Source organism: Neltuma alba, unplaced genomic scaffold, assembly GCF_004799145.2.
Source record: "Neltuma alba isolate B1F8T4 unplaced genomic scaffold, ASM479914v2 tig00011420_pilon, whole genome shotgun sequence".
In the NCBI taxonomy this organism is placed as follows: Eukaryota; Viridiplantae; Streptophyta; class Magnoliopsida; order Fabales; family Fabaceae; genus Neltuma; species Neltuma alba.
The window spans coordinates 138318-160238 of record NW_021636104.1 but is presented as its reverse complement, the minus strand read 5'-3'; the positions used below and the strand labels follow the sequence as shown (position 1 = coordinate 160238).

General features: G+C 36.6%; 4 protein-coding genes and 1 long non-coding RNA gene across 7 annotated transcripts; 4 read left to right on the top strand and 1 right to left on the bottom strand.

Moving 5' to 3' along the window:
* The first annotated feature begins 1346 nt into the window (after positions 1–1346).
* Positions 1347–16343, top strand: LOC114713210 (uncharacterized). Of its 2 annotated transcripts, XR_003737314.1 has the most exons (4): positions 1347–1456; positions 1545–1603; positions 1694–1979; positions 16333–16343. XR_003737314.1 is itself a non-coding variant. In XM_028897805.1 (3 exons), the coding sequence occupies exons 1-3, from the start codon at positions 1375–1377 to the stop codon at positions 1811–1813; spliced, it is 261 nt and encodes an 86-aa protein (XP_028753638.1). In that variant the 5' UTR covers positions 1347–1374; the 3' UTR covers positions 1814–2151. The 2 variants fall into 2 exon arrangements, 1 of the variants encoding a protein (XP_028753638.1); XM_028897805.1 differs by lacking the exon at positions 16333–16343 and having other exon boundaries at positions 1694–2151.
* Positions 5892–7816, top strand: LOC114713208 (geranylgeranyl diphosphate reductase, chloroplastic). The gene is made up of 2 exons (XM_028897802.1): positions 5892–6621; positions 6883–7816. Exons 1-2 carry the CDS (start codon positions 5932–5934, stop codon positions 7582–7584), a joined length of 1392 nt encoding a protein of 463 aa, XP_028753635.1. The 5' UTR covers positions 5892–5931; the 3' UTR covers positions 7585–7816.
* On the top strand, positions 11501–14597 carry LOC114713209 (malate dehydrogenase, chloroplastic). Its single transcript, XM_028897803.1, has 2 exons — positions 11501–11758; positions 13010–14597. The coding sequence occupies exon 2, from the start codon at positions 13018–13020 to the stop codon at positions 14254–14256; it is 1239 nt and encodes a 412-aa protein (XP_028753636.1). The 5' UTR covers positions 11501–11758; positions 13010–13017; the 3' UTR covers positions 14257–14597.
* LOC114713219 (protein RKD2) lies at positions 15149–16681 on the bottom strand. The gene is made up of 5 exons (XM_028897815.1): positions 16632–16681; positions 16152–16262; positions 15952–16067; positions 15524–15870; positions 15149–15430 (listed from the first exon to the last, which is right to left on the bottom strand). Exons 1-5 carry the CDS (start codon positions 16679–16681, stop codon positions 15149–15151), a joined length of 906 nt encoding a protein of 301 aa, XP_028753648.1.
* A 2627-nt stretch (positions 16682–19308) lies between these two features.
* On the top strand, positions 19309–21697 carry LOC114713211 (uncharacterized). 2 transcript variants are annotated; one of them, XR_003737316.1, is made up of 3 exons: positions 19309–19497; positions 19779–21187; positions 21426–21697. It is a non-coding gene; the product is annotated as an uncharacterized LOC114713211 (long non-coding RNA). The 2 variants fall into 2 exon arrangements; XR_003737315.1 differs by lacking the exon at positions 19309–19497 and having other exon boundaries at positions 19518–21187.
* Positions 21698–21921: the final 224 nt, after the last annotated feature.

Here is a 21921-nt window from a genome sequence, read left to right as displayed (position 1 = left end):
GGGGGTGTTTAGGTAGATACAAAATTATGGTTCTAAAAGTGTTTTTACAGTATACGAAATAAACATGTAGAAAAATTTGTCTTGATTTACAGATTTTTGGAATTAGACAAACACCTCCTTAGAATGAAGAAATTCTTCAACAGAATTCACATATACTGAGGAGCCCGATTGGAATGACCCATGTTAGCCCAAAACTTGAACCGGAAGAGAAAGACAGTAGACCAAAGGGGAGCAAGTGGCCAAGTCTAAATGGTTAATGGGCATTTAGTGTTAGGGTTCTTAGCCCAACACAAACTGAAGGGGCAGAGGTGTGGGTCAGAAAGTGGGATCCAACAACTCCATTAAGCCCAGTCTGCGTTAAACGTAAACCCATCGCTATTATCCGCAAGTTTCCTCAACATTCATCAATCCATCAAGGCAAGTTAAATTCATCAACCCATTATAATCACATTTAATTTAAGGCAAGTTAAACTCATCATTCCATCTATTCAAAAAAAAAAAAAAAAAAACTCATCATTCCACAAACCAATTATATACACATTTTTTTGGCCGAACAAACCAATTATATTCAGTTTACCAACTTGATGCTACTTTCTCCATGAGAACCTGTTCTTTAATGTGGCCATCCCACAGAAGACCCGGAAATTATGATCTCTGTATCTGTCTCCATTTTATTATGGGAGAGACGTGACCACGCAACTACTTATATTTATACATGCTAAGTTTTGATCGCCACAGAACAAACTTGTCACCACACTAGTCTAGGTTCATATAATGGACCAACAGTGCTGTCCCCACTTTTTCCCCCACAACTTGAATGTGACTTTCCAAAATATTCAATGTGCATGCACTACACAGAAGCTGAACAAAGCCAGTATCATTAACTCTCATGCTGTGTTATCAGATTTAGATCAGAGCCATCCAGCGTATCAAAAATAAAATAAGGATGGTAGATCACATTGTTTAACCCCAGAAAATACCTATCTTGACCATTTCAATACTATTTGTTCATTGTTTGGTGTAATGCAGGTTCTGCCACACCGATATTTCTGAATTGCGTCATCTTTCCACTTTTATAGTGTGCTCTATCTTCACTTAAAATATACCTTGTGCCTTTTAGTTGCCCCCCAATAACTGGTTTTGAGTTTTCACATCCACAACCAACGTTACTGATAAAAGCTATATAACGAGCCTCAGTTCCCCTTAAAATGATGGGTTGCTATCACCTTTTTTGACCTTGGCAATGTGGTTGCTTTCATGTCATCCCCATTAACATGCTCCTACATCTAGAAACATCGCATCCACCGCTATAAATTGCCCACCTACCATATATCAGAAGCAACACAACCGAGAGCTTAGAAGTTCATAGCAGTAATGGCAGGCACTCTCTTTCGTCTATTTCTGATATTTTTGGGGCTCTCTCATCTTCTATGCTCGAAAGCAGTCCCAATCACAAGTAATTAAGTTCTACGACTATATTCTCTCACTTCTCCTCCTTTTCTGGAGTCCTTACGCAATATTTTCTGTCTTGTGTGTATAAGCAGGAACTGAAAACCTTATGCAAGTTCCGAAGGTTCATCTTGTTCCAGAAAATAAGCAAGAGGTTTTGATCTTGATGTTCTTGAATCGTATATAAACTGGTTTAAGGCATATGTGTTGCATTATATGTCAACCAACTTGTGTTCGTGAACAGGTCTTTGTTAAGGAAAACCAGAGGAAGGAGGAGTCAGGTGTACGCGAGAGGATGGACTTGGAACTTCATGACTACTCACCATATGGACCTAATCCTCGTCACACTCCAAAAGGAGCATAATGTGTGAAATATGTATTGATGTGTCTGTATCGTAAGGGTGTCCCTTGTGACCTGTGAACTTTAAGTGCAGTTATCAGGAAAATTCTGCTTCTCAATAACTGGCTTTAGATGGTAAAACTCTACGAGGCAATCATGTGTGGGGGTGTGTGTGTGTGAGAGAGAGAGAGTAATTTAGTGGGGTATTTAGACTACCAAGTAATGTTAATCTTAGAACTACAAGCCTTTCTGTTTGTTCAAGAACTTGTCTATGCAAGCTCATCTGCTGTTCCCTATCTATCTGTCTGTCTGTCTCAAAGAACACTGGGATTAATAAATTACAAATTTCCCTTTCTGTTGTTTTTTCTTTTTATCCAAGAATATCACCCATACACACACAGAGTTGATGCTCTCTGCATTGTTTATGGTATGTTTTGTTTAACAAAGATGGAGATAAAAAATTTAGAATGGGCGTGTGATTAGATGAAATGGGTTTCATTCATATTTCCTCGTCCCATTCTCTCTTTTATAGCACTATTGCGGTATTGTAAAAGACTTAATTCAACATGCACACATACTTGCACACAGTTACACTTAATATAGAATTGATGCTGTTTGTCAATTTTAGAATAAGATAGATTTATTTATTTTACAATTATTCATCAAAATATATTTTCGTTTGTGTGAAGTTTATGTTTAATAGAAATCGATATTACAATCATTCATACAGACTTCTTCTACTTAAAAATGAAGTGTAAGACAAATTCAAAATAACATATATATAATATATTCAAGGGATAATTAAGTAGCAAGTCCTTATAGTTTCAACCAATTTTGAATCAGGTCCCTATAATTTTTTTTCTTTTTATCAGATCCTTATACTTTCACCTGTTTTTAATTAGGTCCTTGTATTTATTTTTCTTTTTATCAAGTCCTTATAAGATCACCTTATTTTTAAGTAAGTCCCTGAATTTTTTATTCTTTATTTTATAAATTCTAATAGTACTATTTTATAAACATAAAATAGTATATATTATGTAATATTAGTTTATAAACAATAATATTCTAAAAATAATGAATTATTATAATAATTTTATTTTTTTAGCAAAAAAAATTAATTGTTTTAAAAAAATTTCCTTAATTAATTAATTATATTACTTATCTTTTATTATATAATTATTAATATTTTATATTTCAGTACTAATTTATTTAATTAAGTTCATATTTAATTAATAAATAAAAATTAAAACTAGATGGACCTAATTAAAATTTTAGTGAAATTATAAGGACTTAATAAAAAGAAAAATAAATGCGAGGACCTAATTAAAAATAGATGAAAGTATAAGGACCTGATAAAAAGAAAAAAAACTATAAGGACCTAATTCAAAATTGGTTAAAACTATAAGGACTTCCAGATTAATTAACCCTATATTCAATCTAGATAATACAAAATGAATCCTCTTATAATACATACAGCGGAAAATCTTAAGATTAGAGTTACCTCTCACCATAGTTATTGCTTAATTAATATGAGAGTTGCAAGATAGATTAGAATCAGGAGAAAATTGATTCAAGTCTCTTTTGACTGAGATAGGCACAGTGATGGCAACCGGGTTCAGCCATCACCAGTCAGGGAACCTCAAGGAGCAGATAGGATTTATTGTTTCTGAATGTATCGCTCTGTAAACTTTTAGTCATCAAAAACCTCATAATTAAATTCTCACAATCAGAGAAATATAATCCTGACTGAAAATAAAAACCCTACTGGGCTTGGGCCTTTTTCCTGACCACGAGCCACACTCAGGATATTTTATTAATTCCTAATTAAATACCTAAATAATTTATAATAATAATAATAAAATATCTCACATTAAGTCCCAAGGGGCCTGTGTGAGCCAAGGTGTTTTTCTTTTCTTTGATCATATATGGGCCACCATGCACGGTGCCATTAATATTGCACTCCATATTAACTAATAAAAAAAGAATTCAAAATAAAGTTGGGTAGTAGATGACAGGTTCCATGTATGATCAAACGGACAAATAGTTTTAGTTTGTACCCCTTCTTTCAGCGAAAGGATATATAAAACTAGGATACCGTTTGACCACCCAGAAACAGGGAGGGAAGTTGGTAGAAAGTTATCAATGAAAGAATCCAAATCGTTGAAGCAATCATGTCAATTACTTAGCACTCAGAATGCTTCACAGATCTCATAAAAGCAAACTATTTAATAACTGCTTCGGATCAATCAGTGGAGAAAGTGCTTCACACAAAGCTGTTATGGGCACAGACTTCTTTATTCTTCTTCTGATTATGATATTTTTAGCTAATGATCTCTGGCTGCTAGTCCAACATCTGTTTACAAATGAGAACAGAATCGTACACCTGTAAGAGTGGAGGGCCTTGTTATAAGCAATTAGATTCTAAATTTTTTTGAGGCAATCTGTGTGCAATCCAACATTAGCATAATATATTGTAGTCTTATAATGCTGCGCATTGCAATTATATACTGATGTGTAATGCATAATAATGATACACACTAGAGGGGTGGGTGTGATGATTCTAAAAGATGCTGGACGCATACGCGTACGTGCCAGATGAACCTCAATATACTAAATTCAGAACATAACAAGATTATGAAGGGGGAAAAAAGATCATGTTGAAAAGCAAGCATTGTCTTATTCATCCACCTGTTATCCTTGAACAAAAATGTTATGTATGCTATACGACACTGAATGTCCACTATCACACAGGTATTCTCTTATTAGAGTCAATCCTATTTGAAATATTATTAAGCATTAAATATGGATACTTCTTTTAACAGGGATTTAAATTTTGGTTCGTCACGTTGTAAAAAATTAATCCATTCTATTAGACTCAATCTAATTGGCAGCAACACAGTCTTCAGGATCTTCAAATTTTATCGCGTTGAATGGGCAGTGGGGTGGCCCAGTCGTATAGGACCTCACGAGGCACACTCAAGGGGTAAGCAGCCCATTGGGCCAGCCCAAAACCGTACCCGATGAGGAGACAATAGTAAATTACATTATTTTGGTAAATAAAAGATGTTATGCATAAAAGGGCGCAGGCGTGCTTCGGAGTTCTGAGTAGGAGGTACGAATCAGTAGACTTTCGTTATACTTCGCTTTCAAGGGGGCTGGTTTTACAGCCATTATTGTTAGCACTTACCAGAAACGAGCTAGCATACGAACGCAGATTAAAAAAGCAAAATGGAAGAAAGGGTGGATTTGCATTATTCATTTTTTACTTTTGTTTTGTTTTGTTTTTTGACCTGATTCATTTTTTCTTTTTGTCACAGTTTAATTATTCATATTAGCTTTGCAATGCTTTTGTTTCCGACTTTCTGTCAGTCTGACGTTCCCCATAACTTTTTTTTCCCAGGACAAGAAATGAAGAATTAAATCATGTAGAAAATAAAAGGAAAATTAATATCAGACTGGTTCTAAATTTAAAATCTAATTTAAAGTTCAAATTGCATTGCAAATTAAAGCTAATGCTTATTAAAAGGTCTCAAAATAATTTGGCAATACACTTTTTTTTTTAACCAACACTTGGCGACACATTGTTATTTATTATGCTAGATCTTATTATTACATATTGTTTATTTGTTTGGCAATTTTTTGATAATTATATATTTTTTTCTTCGCGTGATGCGTAAACTTTTTCTAAAGTAGAGCGGAAATATATACATAAAAAAATTTAAAAAAAAAATCGCTCATCACCTTAAAAAATCTCAACCCTGGAGGGATGTAACAGTGAGGTTGTGGATGGGTCGTTCTGCTGATGTGGCAAAACGTCATTGGGAAGGAGAAGTGACATGGCACTAAAGATCTTGCGAGTTCAGGCAGAAAGTATCACAACGTGGCAACTGGCCAGCCTCTCACAGGCAACCAAAGCGAAGCACTCTTTTAGTAACTCGGGTCGGAAGAATAGAACCAAGACAAGACCATCCCGAGAATCCAAACTTCATTATCCACATCAAATCTCCGCCGTCAGCTTCACCAATCGGACGTCCCCAATTCCTTCAAATCCTCAATCATATCCATCGACCATACGAAAAAAAAGGCATAAACGGAGACCCTTCTTTCGCTCTGAGCTCTCTGCTTTCACACCCCATCAAAACATGAACTCCATCGCGCTCAAATCCTTCGTCGGTCTTCGGCAAGTGTCGCCGGAGAAGACCCAGTTCACTGGCCAAGCTAAAGTCATTACTATCCGCCACCGGAAGCTCAAAATCGTCGCCGGTAAGTACAGCCCCCTGGTCTCTGGTCGGAATCTCCGTGTGGCAGTCATTGGTGGTGGTCCCGCTGGCGGTTCAGCCGCCGAGACATTAGCCAAAGGTGGCATCGAGACATACCTAATTGAACGCAAGCTCGACAATGCCAAGCCATGCGGTGGAGCCATTCCGCTCTGTATGGTCGGAGAGTTTGACTTGCCTTTGGACATCATCGATCGCCGTGTCACGAAAATGAAGATGATTTCTCCGTCGAATGTTGCCGTCGATATCGGTCAAACCCTCAAACCTCATGAATACATCGGCATGGTTCGGCGCGAGGTACTTGATTCTTACCTGAGGGACCGGGCCAAGGAAAATGGGGCGACCATCATAAACGGGTTGTTTCTGAAAATGGATATCCCAAAAGACAAGAATTCCCCCTACGTTTTGCATTTCTCTAGCTACGACGGGAAAACCGGTGGGGTCGGTGAAAAGCGTACGCTGGAAGTGGACGCTGTGATTGGAGCTGATGGGGCTAATTCCAGAGTCGCCAAGTCTATTAATGCTGGTGACTACGAATACGCCATTGCTTTTCAGGTACATTCATCATCAGGCTTTCTCGAATCTCTCTCACTGGATTCTGGAACTTTGTTCAAGATTGTTACTTCACAGTTCATACGCCTTAACCCAAAAAGAAATAAAGAAAGAAGAAATAAAGTAGAACAACTTGGAATTTTGTTAATTTTTTATTGAGTTGCTGTTAATTTCCCGAATTGGTTCTCTGGAGTGCTGGAAATTTCATGCTTTGAACCTTTCCTTTTACCATCACATGTTCAATCTGCCGCCATGGTTTTCCAGGAGAGGATTAAAATTCCGGACGACAAGATGGTGTATTACGAGGATCTTGCAGAAATGTACGTGGGTGATGATGTTTCTCCAGATTTCTATGGATGGGTGTTTCCAAAATGCGACCATGTGGCTGTGGGAACCGGCACCGTGACTCACAAGGGAGACATCAAGAAATTCCAACTTGCTACAAGGAACAGAGCAAAGGACAAGATTCTAGGAGGCAAAATCATCCGAGTAGAGGCCCATCCCATACCAGAACACCCCAGACCAAGAAGGTTGTCGGGGAGAGTAGCACTGGTCGGTGACGCTGCCGGATACGTGACAAAATGCTCCGGCGAAGGAATCTATTTTGCGGCAAAGAGTGGAAGGATGTGTGCAGAAGCGATCGTGGAAGGCTCAGAGAATGGGAAGAAGATGGTGAACGAAGATGATTTGAGGAAGTACTTGAAGAAGTGGGATCAAACATATTGGCCAACGTACAAGGTGTTGGATGTGTTGCAGAAGGTGTTCTACAGGTCGAACCCAGCGAGAGAGGCGTTTGTGGAGATGTGTGCCGATGAGTATGTGCAGAAGATGACTTTTGATAGCTATCTGTACAAGACGGTGGCGCCTGGGAATCCATTGGAGGATTTGAAGCTGGCCGTCAACACCATCGGAAGCTTGGTGAGGGCTAATGCACTCAGGAGGGAGATGGATAAGCTTAATGTATGAACTCCTATCATTTTATAAGTTTCAAATATGGTTCTTAGAATGCAAAGCGATTGAACTGAGACCCTTTTTTTCGGTTCAGCCGTGCTGGAAAATTAGAGATTCCAGCTTTAAGTTGTATGTATCAATGATGATTTTTCTCCTGTTAAGGGTTCAAACTGCTATATGGTTGTATCTAACTGGATATTATACATCGCCAGTGGGAAAATTATGTCATGGATTGGCAGATTCTGAATCTTCATGTCCGAAAAACAAGAGACTTGACAAAGTAGATAGGAAGTTTAAGGGGAGAAACTTGATTTAAGATGGTTTTGCGGATGATTTGCTTAAAATAAAAATAAATAGGTATCAAGTTGCCCGCTGTGTGGCGTGGAAGGGCAAGGCACAGGATTAATGCTCATTGGCCTGATAATGATGTTTGTTTTCTCAAGTTCTGCTAATATCATGCAGTCGTCACTAGTCACGTTAAGTTGTTGATTTGTAGATTTTTCTCCCAGGGAAATTAGGGTGTATTCCCACTTAAGTAATTTAATTACTAAGAGAATTTTTAAGTGATCCATATACTGAGACCTGTTCTTATCTCTCATACCAGATTTTGTCACTACATGTTGAAGATTTATTGTAGAATTTTTTAGTACTTAAATTGTTTACCTAGATTATACACCTGTTCTCCCTTCATTTTTTGGCACGATAGAACGAAGGAAGGAAATTTTCCAAGAGAGATTGGGAGATGAATCATGTGATCTAAATAATGTGGTTGTCCTTTTTTCTCTCGGCGCTAAAAAAGGGAATTCAATTCGATGATCAATAATCAACACTACTATAACTTTGTGCTGTTTTGCAAAATTCAGTGCCGAAAGACTCACTTGTCACTCAAAACCCTTTCCTCATCTTCTTACGGTGCCTCCTAAGCCCAGCAACGGCTAACGATAGTCCACTCCAGTTCCGAGCACAAGCCACAGCATCGCCGGCGTCCACTCCTCCTCCCCTCCAGATCTCTTCGTCAGCAACAGTCTCATTCCCAAATCACAGAAGCTCAGGGCGGCCCTCCACTCCCCTCTCCAGCTCTTTCCTTCGAATTCAACAGTGAGAATCCGAGTCTACCAGATCTGATTTGTCCTCCTCCTAAGTCCTCGTTCAGTTTGTGGGCCGTCAACAGGTGAGTTTCCTGTTCCTTTCGTTTATTGAGGGAGTCGAATTTGTGAGACCTTAATTTGCTCAGTGTTTGGGAATAAAGTGCTTGGTTTCTGACTTTCTTGAATGAGCTTGCGACTGCAATTGGAACTGTGCAGTTACTTCCATGTCACGTAGACGTTTAGATCAGGACTTCATAGGGGTGCTATGATTCTTCATGAGCGAAAGTGGGGATTTTTACGAAGCAAATATGAAGCCTTCACGCTTGGAAACTCTGCCCATGAACTTCGAACAGATCACTGTTGTCTTCAAATGCAAAATTCAGGCCAAGAAATTATCTCTTTTGAGTTACACTCCTAAATCTTGACCCTTCGCGTAAATATATTTATAGAATAAGTAAAGCACGACTCATGTGATGAATTGAATGCCATTAGATTTGGTGTTTTGCAAGTTTTTCTTTCTACTTGATCCTAGTTCTTTTTGCGTATCATTGTTTATTGACTTAATATGCATATTAATATTGTCCGTAAATAAATATGTGAAAATGAATTATACCAAGCGCAAAACACATATTATGAAAATGCTTGGTCAGTCAGGTATTACTCTTTCTTTTATTTCTGTCTTATCAAATTATAGTGTTCGATTTTTCATATGAAGCTTATTAATGGATTACTCTAGTTTTGTTTAAAATTGCATTAGAATCACACTCTAATTATAAATATATTAAAAACAAGCAAACAATTTCATTTTATTACTGATTCATTTTCTGTTCATTGAAAAAATTTACTCATACGATATAATGTTTAGTTCAAAAAATTAGTTTCTTTTCCGCCAACAGTTTAGTTAAAAAATTATATTAATCATATTGTCCATGAATATGTATACACTCACACCCAACATGTTTTAGGAGGTGTTTGGAACGCCTCAAAAAAAATTTAAAAAAATATTTTTTATAAATCAAGATAAATTTTTTTCATATTTATTTTGTATATTGTAAGAATATTTTTAAAATTATAGTTTAGTAACATTAATATCAATGATATGAAAATAAAAAAAATTGTAATAACTTTACAATAAATACACTGTTTTGCAAAATTCTGTGGCCTGCCCACTGAATTTTCAGCACCAGATTCTTTTTCTTTTTTCCCGGTACAAATCAGCATGAGATTCTTCTGATTTGATGTTTGGATTTTGGGCCCAATTGAAAATCCAAATTTCACAGCGGCGGTGCGAGCAGACTTGTTTGTGTGCATCATCATTCATTGATTTAATATGCTAATTAGGAGTACCAACGAGACTTAATCCGATGAGCAAGGAGTCAGCTCATAACCTACAAAATCTTCAGTTTGAATCTCATTATTGATATGAGGATTTTGTAAGTAAATAATCTGTAAATATCTCAGTAAAAGTTCTTTGAGCTTCAAGGCATACCCTGACCTTAATAAGCCCCTGAACCCAACTTAGACTAATTTGGGAAGATTAAAAAAAATAGTCAAGTTAATTATTTGTAATAAATAGGTGTTATTTTTTCTAAAATATTCTTACTAATAATATGTACTAACTAGAATTATCATTCGATGGAATCTTTAACATGTGCAACCTATAAAGACTACTTTAAAAAAATGGATAAATATAAAAAAAAAAAAGATCATGATCTTATATTTAGAATTAAATTGAAGGTCAAACAAACTTTTGAACTAATACTTAGTATTATTAGATAAGGATGTGAATACATATACATATCATGAAAATCCTTGATCGGTCAGGTATTACTCTTTTATATATTTCTGTCTTATCAATCTATAGTTTTTTTATTTTTTTTAATATGAAGCTTGTCTACGGATTGCACTGATTTTGTTTAAAAATGCGTTAGAATCACACTATAATTATAGATATATTAAAACAAGTAAACAATTTCATCTAATTAATGACTCATTTTCTGTTCATTAAAAGAATTTACTCATATAACTTTTAGTTATAAAAATTACACTACCTCCCGTCCTTAATATAAGATTTTGTTTGACTTTTATTTTGGTTCTAAATATAAAACTCTAATCTACTTTGTCTCTCATATTTATACATTTTCTCCTAAGATGGTCCTTCTAATAATGGTAATTCTAGTCAATATATTTGATTAGTAAGAATATTTTAGGAAAGATAATACCTATTTATTATATATAAATAATTTAACTTACTTCCTTAATTTCTTCAAATCAGTCAACTAGGTCTTATAATTAGGATTAGAGGTACTCACCCGGTCCTTAATATAAGACCCATTTAATTAATTTGATTATATTAAGAAAGTTAGGTAAGTTAATTTATTATAAAAAAAGTGACATAGTTTTCCTAAAACACCATAATCATCTTTCTTAATACCCTCTCTCATTCCTTTACTTGATTATGGTTGAGGGAATATCTATAGGGACAATTTAGAGAAAATTGATAAATATAAGAAATGAGTCTTATATTTATGACTAAAACTAACTCGAATTGAGTAAGAACCGGAGGAGTAGTATTTATTATGCATTGTTCTTGAATATATATGTGTGTGTATATATAGACAGACACCATGTCTTAATTAACCATTAGACACCAATGTCACAATCACTATCAATATCATCAAATATAAAATGAAAAAATGTAATGACTTCATAATTCATGCACAAGTCATGTTTTACTTTTTCTATAAATATTTACATACATCAGATCCGTTGAAGACGCGAAGGGCCAGGATTTAGGAGTCAGAAAAGATAATCTCTCTCTCTTGGGTAGATTCTGAGGACAAAGGTGAACAGATTCCGTTATAAACAGCGTTACCGCCTCTACTAGGGACGTTCCCTCACCAACCCCTGAACTTTGCATTTGAAGGCAACAGTGATTTGTACGAAGCTAATAGGCGGAGATTCCAAGCGTGAAGGGCTTCATATTTGCTTCGTAAAAATCCCCATTTTCCCTCTCCTTCCCTATTTTCTCTACCGAACCGAAAGGTTCGAGCTTCACCGACTTCATTTCCCGTCCTAGCTTGAATTCTGGGCTATCCGAGGTTTGACTCATTCTCCTTTGCTTCTCTTCTGCTCTTTCTCTCTCGTTTATTTGTTTCCGAGTGTTTGAGGCGTTTTGTCCCTGAGATCTCGTCTTTCCATTGTTTTATTTTTTCGATATTAACTTCGTTATAAGTTGTGGTACCGGATCTGGTCATGTTAATCTTGTTGAAAGTCGATACCTTTCGTAGAGTTGCAGCTTGCTCTTCTTTCCGGGGCTGATGGGTGCTGGCTTTTTGTCCTTGTCCACTATATTTATTTTGATATTGAGAGATGTTTGGTATTTGAGCTGAATTCGTGTCCATTCCTGTTATGGGCAATGTGTTTGATGAAGGATATTGTTTGTATCCAAGAAAAGTATTCCTTGTTATTATAGAATACATCAATTCATTGGAGTTTTTTCTGATTCTATGGTATATGTGACTGATGAATGTTAGGACTTTACATCAGGGCGGACAAAATTACTATACTCACCTAGGAATGTCTATTATGAGGTGACTTATATAGAGAATGTAACAACAGGGAGCTGTATATTTTATTCTCTTTATTTGCGAGGGGTGGAATGAAAACAATGGCTACGCCTTGCATAGTTAATATGTAGTGTATTTGTATTTGTATCTTACAAATGTAACAATTTCTTCTTTTTTTTTCTATTGAAAGTTTCTGCTCAACGTCAGAAAGTAGAATGCTTGACTAATATATTTTCTAATGTAGTGCAACTTCGAAATTTTTGCAGATGACATAATTTTAGCCAGCCGATTCAATTTTTATCTATAATTTGCTTTTATCCTCTGATCGGGTCAGATAAATCAAATAAAATTTATAATTCTTTAGACAAGGCAACGGCCTTTAGTTTTTCTGGTAATTCTGCCACTTGTTTGAGTGGAAGTAAGATGTAGTTAATAGGTGTCAAATTTATCACTGGGTCAGTTGTATGAATAAGTCATTTTATTACTACTCTGCTCTAGTTATCATCTGTTTGTGCCTTGCTCTGCTTCTTTAGATGAGGTGATACCCGTTTCTTTGCGTTTGACCTTCATGGTTTCTAACTCTAAGTCAGTTTTTTCCCGGCTATCAGGCAAATTGTGATTTAAAAAACCTTGTGTTTTGTCTCTGTTTTTCCTTTCCCCTGTTTCTTCTATTTTTGCAACTTCATCTACATTTGTGTGCGTTATGTACCTTATAATTTTTATGGTTTCAATATGTATTCCGAATGTTTTAATGAAATGGGGTAAATACTCTGTGCGTCACAGACACTGAGATGGCAGCAGCTTCAGCAGCAACCTTCACAATTGGATCAGCCACCTCCCTCAGCCAAAGAGGGAGCTCACTTCCCCAATCAAAACCCTTTGATTTGAGGTTCAAGTCTCAGAATTCTCTGAAGAGCTTCTGTGGTCTCAAGGCAGCATCCCACATTAGCTGTGAAGCAGAAACATCCTTCTTGGGCAAGGAAACTCTTGCTGCTTTTAGGGCTTCTTTTGCACCCAAAGCTCAAAAGACAAACCAAAACCCCCAGTACCACTTGCAGCCCCAAGCTTCCTACAAAGTGGCAGTTCTTGGCGCTGCTGGAGGAATTGGTCAACCTTTAGCTCTTCTTATCAAGATGTCCCCATTAGTTTCCGACCTTCATCTTTATGATATTGCCAATGTCAAGGGAGTTGCTGCTGATCTCAGTCATTGCAATACTCCCTCTCAAGTTAAGGATTTCACTGGACCTCCTGAGTTAGCAAACGCTTTGAAAGGTGTAGATGTAGTTGTCATCCCTGCTGGAGTTCCAAGAAAACCCGGCATGACTCGTGATGACCTTTTCAACATCAATGCTGGCATCGTTAGGGACTTAGTTTCAGCTGTTGCAGATAACTGCCCTGATGCTTTTATTCATGTTATCAGCAACCCAGTAAATTCTACGGTGCCTATTGCAGCTGAAGTTCTGAAACAGAAGGGCGTATATGATCCTAAGAAGCTCTTCGGTGTTACTACCTTGGATGTTGTGAGGGCAAACACATTTGTCGCACAGAAGAAGAACCTGAAATTGATTGATGTTGATGTCCCAGTTGTGGGAGGTCATGCCGGGATCACCATCCTTCCTCTGTTGTCAAAGACAAAACCTACAGTAAGTTTTACTGATGAAGAAATCGAACAGTTAACTGTCAGGATTCAGAATGCTGGAACAGAAGTTGTTGAAGCAAAGGCAGGTGCAGGGTCTGCCACTTTGTCAATGGCATACGCGGCAGCTAGATTTGTGGAATCATCTCTCCGTGCGCTCGACGGAGATGGGGATGTGTATGAGTGCTCATATGTACAGTCAGAACTGACTGAGCTTCCATTCTTTGCCTCAAGGGTAAAGCTGGGAAGAAAAGGGTTGGAAGCTTTCGTAACATCTGACCTCCAAGGGTTGACTGAGTATGAGCAGAAGGCAGTGGAAGCACTAAAACCAGAACTTAAGGCTAGCATTGAGAAGGGAATCGATTTTGCTTCAAAACAATCAGTTGCTGCCTAAGCGTCCTTTGAAGAATAAGCACTTCTTACATAGATTTGTTGTAGCATCATCATTCTGCTTCCAGTTTTGTAGAACGGGAGTTTCCATTTCTGTTGTCTTTTGTTGAGCTTTGAGTTGGGTGAGATATCTCAGTATATCACTAACGTTATCATGTAGAAACGTTGTGATGGTCGTTCTTGTCAGATTTTGAAAAATAATGCCTATCTACCAATTTGGCAGGATCACTGCTAGTGGTGAGTCATACAAACCAGCAAATTAAGGATAAATTATTTTACTTCATTGCACACTGGTGGCAGCTGTATCATCAGGCATGATTATCCCATTTCTCGATCAAATTTGTCTCTTCTTCCTGAGTTTCATCTTCTGCAATTTTTTTGGCTTGCTCTTGCTTCTCTCAGGCGTCACGCATATGATAAATAATTCATAAATCAATCAATGTACAAAGTCAATGCCTAGATTAGGCCCCTTCACTTTTCATTTAAATTCTGTCAATTTCAAGGAGACAAAAATATTCAGGTTCTGAACATTGTTTATGACCAAGTGTATATTTAATAAAATTAGGTCTTCTTTTTACTGCTAAAATTTACCAAATTTTGAGAGAAAAAGCGGGAATTTGGTTCAACTGATTGTTAAATTTAATGACTGGCGCTCATGCGGGGGAATCTCCACTCCCCCGTATTCTTTCAGATATAACGAAATCCTTCAATGTGTATCCTTCATTTCTCTCTAATAGTCTAACCAAAATCGAACACGATTGATCGGCGTTCATTTCTACCGAAGTACCTTAGTCCAGACTAGAACCAAAATCATTCTATTGCCATTTTTCCAAAAGAAAAAAAACACAGAGGAAACCGTTCACGTAACGCACAGAAGAAGAAACCGGCAAGAACATTTATGATGTAAAATGGGAAGGGATGGATGGCAACAGATGCTTGATGTCATGTAGTTGATCGTCATAATTATATTCACTCGCTGAAGACTCTGATTCCATTGAGGATCCCATGATCTTCCTTTTCTTGTAGTTGGCTTTGAAGCAAGCTTGTCTGAGTCTCTTTGTGTTATCCTCAAGCTGCAAATCTGGCATCTCCTCCATCAGCTTCTTTTCCTTCGCCAATATCTCAAGCGCATTCCTCAGTTTCTCTTCACTTTCCTGGCCCCCCTCTTGCCCTAGCTCCTGCATCAACATCCAAATTAATTGCAGCACCTACATGCACGACCGTTTTAATTAGAGCAAAGAAAATCTGACAATGCATCGAACGAAACGAACCTTTACATTGTTTATCAAGGTTTGAAGGCTCATCAGTTTCCTATGCGGCCATCTTCTAATTCCCAATTCCCTGCATCTTTTTTTCAAAAGTGTGAGGCCCACATTAAGCTCCCTTGCCGCCTGTGTGATGGGCATATAGAAGTACTGAGAAATAGTCTTCCTTGACAACAATTTGGTGCTGCCACTTCTCTCTTCTCGGCCTGATCGTTTCACCTCCCTTTCCTCCTTCACTTCCTTCCCCCTTTCTTCATTATTGCAGGCCACATAAACAGGCTTATTTGAATCAAACCCATGGTCAATCTCATTCCATATTGCTAGTCCCTTTTTAATGTCGTAAAAGTCATAGTCTGTAGAAGAAGATCATAAACTATACATCAGAATGGTATACTACATACATGTTGACAAGAGAAACCGATAAATCAAAACACCTTGCACGCTCGGTGTTGGCTCAATGGCCAGGGTTTCATACAAAGCATCCGGTTCCGTCCAAGGTGCGGCAAACTCATCAGCCCAATCCAGTCCAAAATATCCATTGCCATTTCCGCTGATGAAAAAGATACTACAATAATGAGAGCAACTCTAAGAACATATTCCTAACCAGAAAGTACAGAAGCAGTTTAATGTATACCTGAAGTCAGATGAAGGTAATGGATATGGGAGAGGGAATGGAACTTCATCGTATTCATTCTTAGCATTCCATCCCACGAGTGGCTGACTCTGATTCCCCATCATCATCATGCTGCAGATGAATATAACCCAGACAGAGAAAAAGGAGAATATAGTTTTCTGATCTCTGGGTGGATGGGCAGGAGAGAAAGAAGGCAATATATATATATATATATATATATATAGGAAAAAAGCATGAATGTGAAGATGATGAATGTATGAGAAGTAAATTAAAGGGGAGGATAATCACTTGTTGGAGAATGTGCGCCGCCGCCTCCATGCATGAATGAGACTTAATGTTTAACGTGTACAGTGCTTGCGAGAGTTACAAGATCAGTTTTAATTACGAAAGGATAATTATTCCTATCTATTCACCCCTTAATTTTTAGAGGGCTAATAATTTCAATTAATTAGTACCTAGCCGAGTAGACTCATAATTAACCTCCAAGATGTGTTCTTATCGGTTACCACCTCGTTCAGTGTGAACCTCATTCTACGTAAGTAGTAATCGAAACCAGCGAAGAGTAGTAATGCTACTGCTACTATGTGCTGAGATCCTGAAAACCAAGAGCTTCATCATGATCCATGAGCATGCATAGAAGAAAATACTATATATGTAGCTGATGACACACTTTAGTGTTTCTTCCAAGCAACAGTATTAACTAGAAAGTTGAACACACTAAATCACAATTCCGCCAACTCTCTGAACTCTAGTGAATCATTTATTTCCATGGAACCAGATATAAAAATCAGAAGAAAGGCATTTTGTTTATTTGGGGTTTATCCATCTTTTATTTAATTATGATATTTTCTGTCATTTAACAGTGGAGGCTTCCATCGACCGACTGATCGAATTCACTAATCATCATTTTTTAAATGGGTGATATTCACTAATCATTCGTTCACTTTCTGTTACGAAGACAAGCATGTGGTTATGTAAGTTACATTTAGTCCATAATTCACAATATTAATTGTTTTGCACTGATTGAATGATTTGATTAATACCTTCTTAAATAATGGGGAAGAGTATAGTGACTAATGATTATTTTTAAATTATTGTCTTTAAATGCTAGTAGAGTTATGAAAGAGTTATTCCATGGGTCCATGGTTTTTCTTATAGTTGTGAACGCTTGTGAAATCCATTCAGTGCAATTTTTTGGTTTTCCTGAATTTATTACAAGATAATTCGATTCATTAGATTTTTTTTTTGCCACCGATTCATTAGATTCACCATGTAAAGATAATTTTTCCTAAGAGTAATAGATAGATAGATAGAATTTTGGAATTTTGGATTTCAAAGCTGGGTTGTCCTAAGCTCCTGATCCTAATCATAGCACTTTTTTTACCAATTTGTTTTCGGCGTCGCAACGAAATACGATTCTGTAATATATACATATATATATATTAATATAATTTTCCTAGACCTGGGTTGATCTATGTTGTCGTAATTTTTTCTGGATGTAGTTGTTGATCGTGTTCCGTAATTGATCTCATGCCTTTATTGCCCTTTTCTTTTATATGACCTATTACAAAAACAATTTTTATGGAGAGTAAGGAAATTATTGAATAACATATTTTTTATAAGATTAATGTACTACTTTCGGGGGCTTATAGCCAAATGATACTAAACACCTCTTTTAATTTTTTTTTAAAAATGTGAGATTGTGAATTTGAATATTTCATAAAGGATTTAATAGGTGTGTGGGTTATAATTAAAAAGAATCTATCATCTACTACTTTCTTAAAATGTCCTAAGTCTTCTTTAAATAAATATTATTACTCCCAGTTTAATGCATTCTTGAAATTTAAAAGCAAAAAGGAACAAAATAAAAGATAAAATTAAAACAGATAAAATACTATTTTTGTGACAACTAATATGAAAGGGACTGACTACATTTTTTTTGGGCCAGCAGACCGACTACTTTTTTAAATTTGATGAACTATAGGTAATATGATGATGATTGGCTGAAGAGGGGACGGATGAGTCCGTTTATGTTCCAGTAAGATTGTTTTTTTTTGCCACTCAATGTAGCACTGGTAGTATTTATGAAGACATTAAGTTCATCGATTATTATTAGTTCCGGTCCTAATTATAAGAGTTAATTGACTAATTTGAGGAGATTAAAAGAAAAGGTTAAGTTAGTTATTTGTAATAAATAAGTGTTGTTTTTCCTAAAATATCCTTGCTAATCAAGTGTGTTGGTTAAAACTATTATTATTAAGACTATCTTGGGAAAAAAACATACAAATATTAGAGACAAACTGGATTGCGATCTTATATTTAGAACTAAAATAAAAGTTAAATAAGGTTTTATATTAAAGACCGGAGGTAATATTATATTTTTTTGGCTAGCAATAAGTTATTCAATTTCCACATTATATTATATTATATTATAGCTTAAAACGTCAGATATAATAAGTTAACTTCAGGTAAAATAGATATTAGAAGTTAAATCTTTTTACCCCCTGGCCAACATTAGAAGCTAACTCGTATATATAGAAGTTAATGAAACCTACGGCCAAAAAGAAGTTAATAAAACATTTGTATTAAGAGAGAAAATTTAGGTATTTATTGAGTTTATATAATCAAATAAAATTTGGATTATCTTCATATTCTTTATCTCAATATTTTTCGAAATGTTGGTTCAAAAATCAGCGATTGATGGAGGGAGGAAAAAAAAGATAATACCACATTTAATAAGTTTTTGAACTTGATGATGATTATTTTATATTGTGCCAGCCTCCAAGGCTACAAAGTGCCCCCAGAGTATCAGTTGAATGACTATACGTGATAGGCGTGTATATTTGTGTGTGCAAGGCAACAAGAAAAGTTCCGGAAAATCCAAGTGATAGTGATGGTTTCTATAGCCCGGAAATAATCTATAGAAAATAGAAATTAATGAAAGTTTTTAACTTTCTTTTGTTTTTCGTAGGACCTGAAATGGATGGATGGATGGAAGGTTGAAGTGTGCAGCTATGGTGGAAAACGAAAAATACTGCCTGTGATATGATGACAGCATCACTGAAGTATTCGTACAAATCTGGATAAGATTTACTGGCATCAGATGTATCCTTTACAGGTGATTACAGTTCTCAAGTAATAAACTATGAATGATTAGAAATGGATGGCGAATGAAAAGAGAAAGAGTGTAAAATTGATCTTTGAGATTGCTGATACGGGAAGAATCGCCCACTATGCGTGAGGAGACACCAGCAGCCAAAAGAAATCCCACGAAAGAAATGGAGCTTGTTCACCCACCACCGCCCCCATGAGAACTCAGCTTCTCCCACTCAACACGCCTGAATCGGTGCGTTTGGATGCATCTCTAGGAAACCTCCATTACTCCTCGTTTATTAGGATAACAATGCTCTTTCTCTCCCTCTCTCATCTTTTATTTTCCTCCTTCCACATGCATTTCTGCAAGCCTTCTCCTCACTGATAATTCATTTCTTTGCATCTTTCAGTTTTTGGTTCAAGAAAAAGCACCTATCTTTTCCTGTCTGTTTGTCTGATTTCCCCACTTTTGCTATCTCTTTCGTCTCATGATTTTGTTCATCAATTTCGTTTTTGAAAAATTTGGTAATTTAGGGAAGGGTTGGCAATAGGAGGTTCGGCTGTCTGACAAACAACGGAGGACCACTTCGTTGTGTCTATCGACCCCCTTGTAATTCCTGCAAGTCTGCAATCACCGCATGATGGTGATGAGGGTTCCAGTTCTCGAATTGCTGATATATATCATAGTGTTATTCATGTCGTTGAGGTTGGCGGATGTGAAACATCGGACGATGACCACCTTGTTCAAAGAGTAGAATGTCGCATTTGTCAGGAGGAGGATAGCCTTGATAATATGGACATTCCCTGTTCTTGTAGGGGCACCATGAAAGCATCTTTAATACCATAAACCACTTTCTAAATTCAATCATATGAAACGTTGCCGAAACATAGCACTGATAACTAGCATCTAGTATATGGAAAACATCTTATCTGATGATGCAATTAAAGTTTTTTTTTTTTTTTTAAAACATTAGTTGGCACACTGGAGATGCGTTCAGCTATGGTGCAATGAAAAGGGAGACACTATTTGTGAGATCTGCCATCAGGTAACCTCATTGCAATATCAGCAAAAAAAAAAAAAAAAAAGGCAGATTTCAGCTAACCTTCTGAGATATAGTATGCAGATTTCAAATTTCAGTTTGTGGACTGTGAATTATGAACTCTGTTTACAAACTCTGTTTGCAAAGAACCTCAATATTGGAGCCAAACCTAGATAATGAAGAAAAAGAAGTAAACAATGCATGCTCATACTGAGGGTAGAATAGAAATATAAATAACCAAAGGTTGATCATTGGGAGAAAATTAGCCGTTTGTTCCAAGAAAGGTTAAAGTAGTGTATTCAATGGTTGCATATTGAGGCCAAAAAAAAGTGGCATATTCATATTAAATTACATATTCTTATGGAAAATTTAAATTTATCCACATCCGTACAAACCGGGTTATAGCCCCTACAGCCCGAAGTTGCTCCAAATAATATCAGGCAAGTTGAAAATTCTGTAGTTTGTATGTTGATGTCTAGTGTTTTATTCTTTTATGAATTCACCTATTGTTTTTGCTTGCATAACACAAACTACATATATGATTAGCTTAAATGTAAAGGAGAGTTTTTACTTCTCAGATAAAAAGGTATAGATTTTGTTTACTCTTCCTCTTTTATGTTAGTCCAGTTTCATTTTACCTTTCCAGCTGCACCTGCCATGCAGTATATTGTTACCTTTCTGCCTTGCCTAGTCCCATAATGGAATTATGGAAGTGCATCACATGTTATGATCACTGCTTGTTATTTTGCTTCCCTCATGCTTCTGGGCTATTATGCAGGACTGGTTGGACAATCTCCCGTGGCCCTTTAGATCTGTACGATCCTCAAACTTTGGCAATTGGAGCATTGGAGCACCATGTCCTCGAAGCTGAGCATGATGACTATGTTTACAGTAGCACGAGCGGTATTGCTTTATTCCAGTTTATTGGTCTAATTGTATGTACCTCTGGCTGGATCTTGAAATTAAATAATGTGGCTCAAATGTCTTGCATTTAAACATGCTACCAGACCATTACTTCATCTCTAACCTGTATCATTTAGCATTGTATTTTTATGCGTATCCCACATACTGTTGTTGGGATCTCTGGCTGTCTTTTTTTGGCTATTGTTTGAGGCTTGCTTTATCTCTTCCAAATTTGCAGTATATAACACTTAAACTTCTAAAGCATGCTGCTTCGCTCTTAAATACTGATGGGGAGAAAGCTATGGCCTATTTTTCAGTAAGTTGGTGATCAACGCTTGATGAGTTTTACTGTCTCCTTTCTAGAGAATGGTTGGTCTTATAGTGTGTACTGTTTCCAGTTCACCTTGTGTCGTGCTGTTGCTTTTGTAATTCCTTTCTATCTTATGGCTAGAGCCATTCGTTTCATACTGAGTCGATGGCAAAGACAGGCTAATACAGAATCGTTTAATATCCTCTGCTTGCTTTATTGGTGAAATGTCTATCTTACTTTCTTTTCCGTTCCTTCTCTAGTTTACTTCATATTAATTATAAGAACTTCTTTTGAATGGTGAGTTAAGATGGATGCAGATTTGAGTAGTAGTAAAAGCAACGCAAATAGCGCAATACCATTTATGGCATATGGCTGGGTTCTCATACCACTAAACCTGCTCATGGGTCAAATGTTTCCATCCAAA

Bases quoted from the DNA above. Each gene is read 5' to 3' on its own strand.
- LOC114713208 (XM_028897802.1), top strand. From the start codon at position 5,932: ATGAACTCCATCGCGCTCAAATCCTTCGTCGGTCTTCGGCAAGTGTCG. The intron at 6,622-6,882 runs GTACATTCATCA...ATGGTTTTCCAG, and splicing joins AATACGCCATTGCTTTTCAG to GAGAGGATTAAAATTCCGGA.
- LOC114713219 (XM_028897815.1), bottom strand. From the start codon at position 16,681: ATGAGGTTCACACTGAACGAGGTGGTAACCGATAAGAACACATCTTGG. The intron at 15,871-15,951 runs GTGTTTTGATTT...CTTCTTCTACAG, and splicing joins GCCAACACCGAGCGTGCAAG to ACTATGACTTTTACGACATT. The intron at 15,431-15,523 runs GTTCGTTTCGTT...ATGTTGATGCAG, and splicing joins CCTTGATAAACAATGTAAAG to GAGCTAGGGCAAGAGGGGGG.
- LOC114713210 (XM_028897805.1), top strand. From the start codon at position 1,375: ATGGCAGGCACTCTCTTTCGTCTATTTCTGATATTTTTGGGGCTCTCT. The intron at 1,457-1,544 runs GTAATTAAGTTC...GTGTATAAGCAG, and splicing joins GAAAGCAGTCCCAATCACAA to GAACTGAAAACCTTATGCAA. The intron at 1,604-1,693 runs GTTTTGATCTTG...GTTCGTGAACAG, and splicing joins TTCCAGAAAATAAGCAAGAG to GTCTTTGTTAAGGAAAACCA.
- LOC114713209 (XM_028897803.1), top strand. From the start codon at position 13,018: ATGGCAGCAGCTTCAGCAGCAACCTTCACAATTGGATCAGCCACCTCC.